Source organism: Mustela nigripes, chromosome 10 (assembly GCF_022355385.1).
Source record: "Mustela nigripes isolate SB6536 chromosome 10, MUSNIG.SB6536, whole genome shotgun sequence".
Taxonomy (NCBI): Eukaryota; Metazoa; Chordata; class Mammalia; order Carnivora; family Mustelidae; genus Mustela; species Mustela nigripes.
In genome coordinates this window covers 12679542-12691619 of record NC_081566.1, presented here as the reverse complement: position 1 = coordinate 12691619, position 12078 = coordinate 12679542, and the positions used below count along the sequence as shown (strand labels likewise).

The following is a 12078-nucleotide window of genomic DNA, read 5'->3' as shown; positions in this document are numbered from 1 at the left end:
TCACCGATTTTTACCACAGTCCCTAAAGTTATACCCCTTCATTTTGAAGGAATATAAACCATATACTTATACATGGCACTTCGGTATCTTTTTTTGGGAAAAAAGAAATCCTCTAAAATTTCATTTTGGTAGATTTGTTTAAAGAAATCTTAAGTTTTCAATTAAGTACTGCCACATCTTAATGAATCAAGAAGGGTCATATTGTGCAGTAGTATACACGTGACAAAGGATCAGACTTTCCCTCTCACTATATGCCACTAGTGATGCATTTGACAGTTGACTCATTCAAGAGTTGTCAAACCCTTTCAGAGGCCATGGGAATTAATCAGCACAATATGGCATATAAACTCACATAACTATTATTAGCACGTGTTTGAAAAGAGACATTATTCTCTTTTCATTTTCTGGAGGCTCTGAATCATTGCTCATCTGTATGAAGAAAGTGGAGGCGACTCTGGAAAGAATATTTGCAGAGAATGACTAAGAAAACTTAATAGAGGCCTTCAACTGTAGTGAAGAGAGTCAACACACTGATTCACAAGGTCATCCAACTCAGTTATATTACTACTCCTCTCTTGGGTTAAATGGCACATGTAATGATTCTAAAAGCAAAAGAAGAGAAAGAGCAGAGTCTAATTTGCCTTGCTGGGTTAATTAGAGTTTAACAGAAAAAGCTTTTTTCCTGAGTATTATCTAAAAGGATCTCACTTTCTGCCTCCTACAATGGCACAGAGAACAATAACTCTTTCTCTCACAAGGTAGCATATTTTAGAAAAGACTTTCAAGATAGTCTCTAAGTATTTCAGGAGCCACAGAAATTCTCCTTCCTCCTGCATTTGGGATGGCCCCAGCCTATTAAGTTACTCTTCACTCAAGACCCAAGCAGGTCTGCTAGCCCCAAATTAAAAGGGTGAGAAAATCCCAGTGTCCTCTTGACCGACCCTCCCTGGTAGCAACACGTTCTTCTACTCCACTGGTTTACTCTGCTTGTGGCCTTTAGCCTGTCATTTCAAGATATTGCTTCTTCTTCAATTTTCTAGGCATTACAATACCCAAGGGAACCTAAACATGTATATAAAGGATTAAAATAAATTTCAAGAAAAACCATCACATCCGCCAACAGGGTATATCCACATTTTTGCATTTATCTATAGGATCTAAGAGAAAAAAATAAAGACTCCTTGGAAAAACTTTTTACAAACTGATAATAAGGTAGGAATAATAATGAGAATAAAAGTCAGCATTTGTTGAGTCAGATGCTTAGTATAGCATTAAAGTAAGGGGAAGTTAAAAGTTAAACAGAATTATTATATGACCCAGCAATTTTTCTAAAGATCTACTCATTCATTTGAGAGAGAGATTGAGAGAGTGCATGTGCATGTGAGTGGAGGGCCAGGAGGATAAGATAGGGAGAGAGAGAATCTCAAGCAGACTCCCTGCCCAGCAAGGAGCCCAATGTGGGGCTCAATTCCATGACCCTGAGATCACCACCTGAGCCGAAATCAAGAGTTGGATGCTCAACCGACTGAGCCATGTAGGTGTCCCAGGATGCAGCAATTCTGTTCTTAGGTATACACACAGAAATATATGTTCAAACATATATATATATATATATATATTATATATATGTTCAAATATATGTTCAAACAGAAAGTTACACATGAATGCTCATTGTGGCTTTATTTATAAAGCCAAAATGTGGAATAATTCACATGTCCACCAACTAATAAATGGATAAATAAAATGTGGTCTATCCATATGATGGATATCCAACCATAAAAAGGAATGAAGTATTGATACGCGCAACAACACAACAAATCTGGAAAACATGTTCATTCACTGAAATAAGCCAGACATAAAAGATCACATATTGTCAAAATCCATTTATAGGATATGTCCAGAATAGGCAAATCCAAAGATAGAACATGGGTTAGTGGTTGCCAGGGCATGAGGGCAGGGGAGAATGAAGAGAGACTCTTCAAGGGCAGTGTTTCTTTCTGGAGTAATGAAAATGTCTGGGAATGAGACAGTGGTGATGGCTATTCAAAATCAACTATACATTTAAAAACAACTATAATGATGAATTTTATATTATGTGAATTCTATCTCAATTAAAAAAAAGGAGTGGAGGGAAAGGCATATTGTGGGCTGAAATGAGTACTAATCCCCAGCAAGTTTGTATGAGTGGTAGTTACAGGAGCTTTCACAATTTTAGGAGTATCGGAGCATGGCATAGTATACGTGTTGACTATTTCAAAGAAGATGAATTTCCCCTAGTGAAGCTCAACTTGTTTATAAATCCTCCATTTTTATTCAAATAAGTTTTTATTTATTGTCACCTCATTATGATAAAACATTACCATAATTTCACTTTTTAAAAAGATTATTTATTTGAAAGAGAGAGAGAGAGAGATGACAAGTGGGCAGAGGCAGGCAGAGAGAGAAGGGGAAGCAGGCTCCCTGCTGAGCAGAGAGCCCCATGCAGGGCTCAATCCCAAGCCCATGAGACCATGACCTGAGCCAAAGGCAGAGGCTTAACCCACTGAGCCACCCAGGTACCCCTAATTTCTTTTTTTTAAAACCTCCCTCTACTTTTAACCCACTGAGCCACTCAGGCGCCCACCTCCCTCTACTTTTAAATAGAAGAAACTATTAAGTCCAAGAGACATTTACACCTATGCATTCTGAAGATGGTCAAAACACAGAAAACTGTCCTCTCTTATATATTTTAGTTGTTATACAGACTTTAATTCAAGACACGAAGAATCCCCAAGTTAAAACTCTTACAACTATGAAGGTTACTACTAGAAATAATTGGCTCTAAGCTACACATCTAATAAAACATTCTGTATCCTTAAATGTGCAAAAAAGATCAGCAACTTTCCTCAAAAAATCCCCTTACTCTGCCCAGGCAGAAACCAAATCTCATCTTTATTTCTGCCATGAGATCATTTACACTTCCTAAAGTGTCAGGCTCAATGTTTCGCCAGTCAGCGGTAGAATGACTGTGCCAAATGAGTTTATTTATAACCACTTCAATACTATTCAGTGGCTATAACAGAAATCAACCAGGGAAGGGAAGGGGGTAGGTAAGGGTGGGACAAAGGATAAGAAATTAAAAAGAAAAATATTTATTAACTCTTTTTATTTTTAACTCTTGGTCCTTAGTATCAGTGAGTCTAACTATATTACATCTCCCTTTTGCCGAGCAGTGGTAAAGATTAAAAGGCCATTCTCTTCTGTCTTGAGATCTCTTTTCTTTCATAACACTTAATAACGCCTGATTCTTGGTAACTCTTTTCTTTCACTCTGTTTTCTTGTGCCCATGGGCTTTTTAGCATAGGAAAAATCCCAACACTTGAGAGATTCTGACCTTTTGGAAACATGGCAGAGCTATAACTTAACAGCGTGATACTCAGCTTGCATGGAATGGTTTTTAAACTACACCCCCACTGTTCTTCTTCATCATGGAAAAGAGAAACTGAGCCACCTCACTAGGCAAATTCAATTTTAGGAGCAGTAAGCTTGCCAGGATCTCAAATATCAGAGCCTGCACACAGAGTTATGTGTGGACAGCAGGAGAACATCATGTCTGAACCACATCATTCAGCACTGACATGTGACCCAGCTGAGGAATTTAAAAAGGGTCACCCATGTACGTGATAGCCACTGACTGGATGTCTGAAAATGGGTTACTAACAAGAGCCAAGTCTCTTTACTGCATGTCTTTAGAGAGAGAAACTGTACCTTAACCCTCATTCCATGAAACAAACAAACAAAAAGCCTTTGTACTATAGAAGATAGCTAGAGAGAAACTTTCAGTTGATAATAAAACTGTGTCTGTATACACATGCAAACACATTTATGTAGAATATATAATCATACGCATAATTAACATAACTAAAAGTTGATTTTAAAGATTTCCTTAAATGATCAGTGCAGGGCTATTTTTTCCATAATCTTTTTTTTAAAAGAAATTATTTTTAAAGAATTAAAAAACTTAAAATGATACAGACTTTGATAGAATAAAATCTTCCTACTTAGTTGAGAGCCATAGTAAAAAAAGGGATGAAAAGATAGTGAGAGAAGTTATGCTGAGTGAAATAATCAAGCAGAGAAAGTCAATTATCATATGGTTTCACTTATTTGTGGAACATAAGGAATAGCATGGAGGACATTAAGAGAAGGAAGGGAAAAATGAAGGGGGAATCGGAGGGGGAGACGAACCATGAGAGACTCTGGACTCCAAGAAACTGAGGGTTTTAGAGGGTGGGGGGATGGGTTGGGCCAGTGATGGATATTAAGAAGGGTTATACATAAACAATGATTCTTGGAATACTACAACAAAAACTAATGGCGTACTGTATGGTGACTAACAGAACATAATAAAGAAGAAAAAGGAAAGACAGTGAGAGAAGGAGAAAGGAAGAACAAAAAGATAGTAAAATAAGAAGCATTTAGACCAAATTTGAAACTCAAAATTTAAAATATAAGAACAAAGCATTAATGTTAGTAACGTATATCATTAAAGTTTAAAACTCAAGTCAGAAAATTTTATAGACAAGAAACTAGGTACAAACTTTTATGGGATCAGAGTCTCAGGTATATATTTTATAAGCAAATTTTCATTTTAAAAATATAACACATGAAAGAACTGTGCTTATAGAAAGAGACCAAGTACAACACAAAAGTATCTTGCATAGAACAATGTCTCCACCATGTGACCATCTAGGATATAATCACTAAAAACTCTTAAGTTAGTGTTGTATTTTTGCACCTCTAGGTACACAGAGAAGTCACTTTAAGTACGTCCTCCAGGACCAGGTGAAATTAAACAGAATTATGCTTCATACTTGACAGGTTCTATCTCATCCTAAGCCAACATTAAAGATAACGACTTTCTAGAGGTTGGCAGGACTAATAACGATATGACTTCCTCTTGAAAAGGGATTTGATAACATTGAACCTATGAATCTATCAAGTTTTAGACATTATGACTCTAAAATCCAAAATGTGGGGCACCTGGATAGCTTAGTTGGTTAGGCATCCAACTCTCAATTTCAGGTCAAATCATGATCTTGTAGGGCACTGCACTCAGCATAGAGCTGCTTGTCCCTCTCCCTCTGCTCCCCCCTCTGCTCACTTGCTTTCTCTCTCTAGTAAATAAATTTTAAAAATAACAAAGAATAAAATCCATAATGTGTGAACTCTGATCGTCCCAATTCATTAGTGTCAAGGACATTTATGATATCACAGGGCAATCTAGAAGATAATTAATTTCTAGCCCTTGGAAAACTACGCCATAATGCTCTTATGTCTCTGAACTTCCAGACATTTCTATAATTAATTAGTCCCACAAGAGCTATTTTTCAGTAGTCAGCAAGTGCTCCTTGTGTGATATTTCAGTTTTCTCCACTGAACCTCATATGGACAAATTTAAATTTCTTAGCTTACAGTAGTCACTTTAGGAATCACTGTTAAGTAAAAAAAAAAAAGAAAATAAATAAACTTGTTAACAGGAATAGAATCTGTCAAGTAAGTTAAGTAATGCCATTAAATACATAATAAAACTGATAAAAGTAGTCACATCTATTCTAGTAACCTTAAGACTGGCCACTTATAAGAGAGTAAAGAATACAATTACCATACAAATATTTTTTAGTGTTTTGTGCAAGATATTATGGTTGATTTGGGCATAGGATCCTGGGAATTAAAATATATTTTGAATGAAGAGCTTGAAAACTCAGGGCAGAAAGATAATCCAACATATTTTTCCAGGAAACACAACAAAGTAGTTAAGGTTCTCTCTAAGCTTCTGAATTCTCAATTTTCTGATAATCTGTGAAACTGCTGGAGTACATGGATGATCTATTTCTGAGAAGCTCTGGGCATGAAAGTATGATATATGTGTCAGTCAGAGCGAGGTCTGGCTGTGTTAAGAAGGAAGAAGCAACTTTTACTGAACATCTAATGTAGAAAAAGTTAATAGTATGCATTTATGTTAAACTTACTCATCTGAGAAGAAATATTTGTAAGAATACTTAGTTCTCACATTTGTGAGGGAAGTTTGGTAACTTACCTTCCAGATGTAGGCAGCTTCATCACTTGAGCCACTGACTAAAAACTGGTCATCTGGACTAAGACTTGATTTAACATAAAAGGTGGAGTTCTGATGTCCATTGAAGATAGCCACTGTCAGAGGAAAAAAACCAAACAAACACATATTACTTGATTCTTGTTATTTCTAATGTTCACTTAAATGCAGACACTGTACATGTCCTAACAAGTTTTATTAGTGTATTAACTACTGAATATTGAAACAGATAGTCAAGTTTTATTCACTAAGTTAAAGGGAACTGGACATTGGCAAAAAGTTATAAAGTCTCAGAAAGAAGTTTTTATATTAAATCCAATCTCATGATCTAAGCCCAGATATTTGGTATGGAGCTGGCTATGGAAAGGAAAGTGACGGAAAACATTCTTAAGGAGAAGAATGCAACCAGGGTCCACTCTTTTAGTAAATGCTTTCATTAGGCCCTCTTTTCCCATAGTAGCATAGGGCTTTCTCTGTTGAGTAATACATTGGTCCTCTTCCTCTTAGACTTCAAATACTGAGGGTCAATTTCATATTTTATTCTTTCCTCACTAGACCTCACAGTGCTTTGAAAAGAGATTTCCAAACATCTGTTGCATGAATAGGTAAGAATCAGTGGAAAGAGTTAAGATTTATGGATAGCTCATTTGGGATGTAGGAATCAGTTAATCAATTTACTTATTTTTTTATTGTGGGAATTTTTTAATCCAAAACTTTAAGAAGGCTGAAAAGAAGGAGCTAGTGGGGTAAACTATATGTTTGTATGTAAGATACATCAACTAGGTTAGGGTTAGCCTTTAGGTTTATTTAGACTTCTTAATATCTGTAACAAAAGGGCAAGCAATCCAGTCTAGCACAATGTGCTTGATGAGTTCTTCTATCCTAAGAAGACCAAAACCTGAGGCTTCTGGTACCAGAATACTAATAGGAAATACAAGAAAAAAATCTCAGTTTTTGAAGAATTTAGGGATACATTTAAGCAGAGGGAAAGAAGTTCACTCTAATCTTCAACAGAAAGGAAGTAAGAATTATCAAGGGACATAATAGCTTTCCTTCAGTGCTCACAGAAATCTTTTTCCTTTTGCCAGAACAAAACTGGAAAAAGACTTTATTTTTAGCTTTTCAAGAAAAAGCCTACATATCAAATACTCTCCACACCAATGCTTCCACTGTAGATATTAAGCAGAACATGAATCAATTCAGATGCACATTTTTATCTACGATGATAGGTAAATCCCCACAAAATAAACAGGCTCCTTTGCTCTGAATACAACTGTAAAACTATAATTGTTTATCTTTCTTAACTCTAACTATGAATGGAAAACTACAGACCAAATTTCCCACTAGACCTGTAAGTATTTATTGCCCTCTGCTGGTCTACTCAAGTACACTGTAAATGCTTCAAAGCATTCAAAAAATCCTAAAACCTGTATTGGCTTTGATTAGTTCAACTTTATCTTTCTTTGATAATTTGGACTCTAAAAATGCTTCAGTGAATTGCTTTAGAGTCATCCTTATGAACATCACTTAGTATAATAAAACACTATAAATTAAAAGTATAGGAAATAAAGTATTAAGCCCAGGACCATTTCTGAAATTTGAAGAAGATAAGCAATTACCCAATGTCAGACACTGTCTGTCACTCAGTCTCTAAAGAACATATCTACCTACCTACCTACCTATCTATAGGAGCCAACAAAATAATTTTGGGAGCACAGGAAAAAGGTTACTAAATTTTTAGTAATATAGCTTTGGGCATATTTGTTTGACTAATCTCAAGACTCCCTTTTGGGCCAGACTACAAAAAAAAAAGACACAGAAAGAATTCTTGTACATTTATTTGATAATATAATTAGGATTATGCTTTTATCTTTTGGAGAAAGATTCTGAAAAGTGTATTTTATATGACTATCTAAATTAGAAGCTGTTTAAGTTCTGATTCCATTCAGAAAACAGCAAAACAACTTATAAACTCCTTCCCTTTTCCAAATACCCTTGCTGTTATTTAGACAACACCAGACCTAATCTAGGACATTGGAAATACCAACTGTGAAGCTGTCACAGAACTCAAACTCCTAATACTGGCTTTGGGCAGTCTTTGGAAAGTTCTGTAAGAGCCTAGTTAAGTTCTATACTATTTCAAGGTTTCTTATTTATCAGCACATCTTACTTTAGTGGGAAGTAGGTAGCTTTAGGGGTTATGGAACCTGTCTGTTTCTGACAGAGCTATACCTTAGCAAGAACGAGGTTGCTAATATATAGCTTGCCTAAGTAACTGAAAATGTTCTTAAAATTATGTAACCCCCCAAAATCTTAGAGTATGGCTGAGAAACCTGCATTTCTTTTTTTTAAAGTGCCATGTATCAACTTTAAACACCAGATTCCAATTTTAATTTTCTTGAAGGGAAAAAAAAAAAAGATGAGGCTGGGGAAAACTAGAGATAAAATAGACACTGCCCAACATTAAGGCTGAAGTAGATAAAAACCTATCTAGGGAATTAAAAAATTCAGCCCCCTAATTTTAACAAATAACCCCTGAACAAGACAAAAACTGGGAACAGCCTTCTATAGCTTATAAAACTTGAGACATTTCTAAATATAGTCAAAGGGACACAATTTCAGGAAAGACTCAATGTTAAAATACAGTTAAGTCACCATATACAGCAGGATTCTGTTTACTTGTGAAATATCACAAGGAAAATACACCCAGGAAAACATCACTGGAACTAATCAAAGACGCCAAAGCCCTCCTATGTCTTAAAAAATTTGGTTCAGAAAAAAAGATCAATAAAATTATCATTAACAAAAATCTCTGCATTAGTTTCTGGGCAAGAGATTTTATTTTATTTTATTTTATTTTTCCAGGGTAGAGATTTTAAATGGGTAAGATCTTACCTGGAGAAGTCTTTAATCCAGTCATATTGAACATGTAGATATTGTCATCTGTGCAGTTAGCGAACAGAGTAGATCCCGTGGAATCCAAAATCAGACTTGAGTATCCTAGAAAAAGGAAACTTTAGTTAGCATGTCCTGATTACAGCAAGTAGAACTGAAGTGACAATGTTGAAGAAAGAAGATCATTCCACAAGATTATCAGAATTCTTCTTCCTCCAAATATATACAAACCAAAAATATTCTGAGTTTTTAACTTCTGAATTTCCAGAAGACACAACCACATGTTAATTTCAAGTCTATGTTGCTGAAAACTAGCTTGATATTTATTTTAAAATTGTAACAAAAATTCACAGGGTATTAAAAGGCTTACCTAGTTTTCGAGTGCTGCTACCTGGGTACAAGAAAGACTTGGATGCTATGGGTTCCTGTCGATAAGCAGTATAATTCTTACGTAAATCCCATATTTTGATTACCCTAAAAACCAAGGTAAAAAAAGTTATTTTGTAGCCAATCCCCAACTCCAACCAGTTTCAACTACTTTGAACTTCATGAAATAACTTTTAATCTAACTCCTCTGGCACATCAACCAGATATAAGGAGGATATCTCACTGGGAAACAGATTGAACTATCTCATACTATAGTTTCCAATGTCAGGCTAACAACTCAGGCAAAATGGAAACAGATGTGATCTGACCTAGCGATGGGTTACCTTGAGTTTACTTCAAGGGAGCGGAAAAGGAAGATGAAGGTTGGGTTCTGATGGTCATTGTTTCATTGTTTTCAGAAAAAAAAAAAAAAAAAAGGCAAAACAAATGCTTCCCAAGCCTTTAACACTCTGCATGTAACCTCTCACATTGTAAGTAACAAGCTCTGTCCCTTTGGTTTTATCACTATATGTAACTCCTTAAGTAATCTGATCTAAACAACTTTTCCTGTGAAATAAAGTATTTTCTCATTTCGTCTATTGGTATCATTGTCTTAATCCTCAACACGTAGTTCCTTTTTTTTTTTTTTAAAGATTTTATTTATTTATTTGAGGGAGAATGAGTGAGAGAGCATGAGAGAGGAGAAGGTCAGAGGGAGAAGCAGACTCCCCAAGGAGCTGGGAGCCCGATGCGGCACTCGATCCTGGAAGTCCAGGATCGTGACCTGAGCCAAGGCAGTTGCTCAACCAATTGAGTCACCCAGGTACCCCATAGTTCCTTTTCTAAAAAAGATGTTATTTATTTATTTATTTATTTACTCATTTATTTATTTTTAGAGAGAAAGAGTGAGTGAGAGCAGGGAGAGGAGCAGGGGGAGAGAAAGAATTCCAAGCAGACTCCCTGCTGAACAAGAGCCCTAACTCAGGGCTTGATTTCACCTCAACCTGAGATCATGACCTTAGTGGAAAATAAGAGTAGGTTACCTAACCAACTGAGGCACCCAGGCACCTCCTCAACATCTAGTTTATTGGCAACATGAAAACACAAGCTTAGTCTGAAAGGGCACTACCGTTGGAAACAAACAACAGGATTTGGTCCACAGATGAGTTTTAGTGTCCAAAAGACACAAAAGAAGTCCTAGTTCATTAAACCATCATGTTTTTAAATTAGTTTCAAAGGGAGGGATGTCTTGAGAGGTATCATAAGCAAATAAGCAAAGAAGTGTGCTTAAAAAACGCCCAGAGAATTATTTATTGTAACAAAGCAACCAATGAAGTACCACAAACTTATTTGGAAGCCAAACATTCATACCAATCACAGATGGCAGGTATATGAAAGTCATTGGACCTTAATATCAATATAGTTAGATTACTCCCCAAAATGCCCGTTATATACCCAGAAAATGAGATTTCTTCTTTTAGGGTATTACTAAACCTGAGAAGATAAAAATCCAAAATAATAGAAATTTTATTCCTCAAAAGCTTAAATTAGACTGCATGTACAAGCGAGCTACCCACCCAGATTCTCGACAATAGCAGCAGCAGCCAATACTGCTCCCGTGTGTTAGATAATGTGCTAATTTTATTACCTCATTTATTACTTCATAATACCAAAATGGATTACCTCATTTAATTATTTGAGCAAGAGTCCTAACTAGATATTTTTCATTGTGATCTGTAGTTCCTCTTCTCAGCTGGATATTCACTACGTGGAAAGTTAAAAGCATACATATTCGATTATAATGGGACTAGGTGACTTCCCTATCACAGTTTATGAAAGAGATCTCATCAAAAGAACCACGAAATAAAGGCTCTTACCCATCCACGGCTCCCGCTGAGACTAATGTATTCTCATCTTGAAAGAGGACCACAGTAACACTCTGTTGGAAATCCTGACAGCACAAGGCAGAAAAAGAAGAAAGTCCTATTTTCAGTATCATAATCTTCACCATCAAGAGACCAAGGTACTAAAATGATGGCTTCCCCCCACCCAAATTCTGAGTTAAGACTAAATCTTCCCTCACCAATAATCCTAAGTCAGATATTTATACTGACCAAGAAGTAATTTTAGCATGAAAATGACCTAAATATCACTGAAGTATAGTACATAGTGTCGACTTTGACTTACACTCAAAAAACAAACAGGTGAATAAAAGATTTGTCTAAAACCTACTGGTTTCTACTTACAATCAGTACTACTAATACGCTATGTCTTTGTAGGAGACTCGTTTAACTTTCTTGTGCCTGTTTCATCTACAGAATGTCACCACCTACCAACACTGTTGCATAGGAGTATCTGAAGAATTACTGATGAAAGATGATTATGCGTTCCGAAAAATTTAAAGGAGCTCAATGGAATTTCATCTCCTAATTGCTGTTAATGAGTTTTCCTGGATCAGAATCTGATTGTCTGAAATGATATTCATTTTAACTCCATCTGGCCTCCAAAACCCACTGTTAATCCTGTCAGTTTCCACTCATGTCTGTGTCCTATTCTTGGTATGCAATTATAAGTCCTAACGTTTTTAATAAACATACTTCTCCAACATACTAATTTGGATCTTACAGAGCAGGAATTTTAGAAAAATAAACACATTAAAGTAAAAGCCATGGTGATTTTTTTAAAAGAAAGAAGATGTACAATGGGCAATGTTTAATTTTGAG

General features: G+C 35.8%; 1 protein-coding gene across 2 annotated transcripts in view; it reads right to left on the bottom strand.

The window, feature by feature from the left end:
- The window catches only part of DTL (denticleless E3 ubiquitin protein ligase homolog), a 63374-nt gene that overhangs the window by 38476 nt on the left and 12820 nt on the right, over positions 1 to 12078 (bottom strand). For both annotated transcript variants that reach the window (XM_059412623.1, XM_059412622.1), the window contains exons 8-11: positions 11233 to 11306; positions 9360 to 9463; positions 8990 to 9094; positions 6080 to 6192 (exon numbers count right to left, since the gene is read on the bottom strand). In XM_059412623.1, the coding sequence (XP_059268606.1) occupies positions 6080 to 6192; positions 8990 to 9094; positions 9360 to 9463; positions 11233 to 11306 (396 nt within the window). The remainder of the gene's footprint in view (positions 1 to 6079; positions 6193 to 8989; positions 9095 to 9359; positions 9464 to 11232; positions 11307 to 12078) is intronic.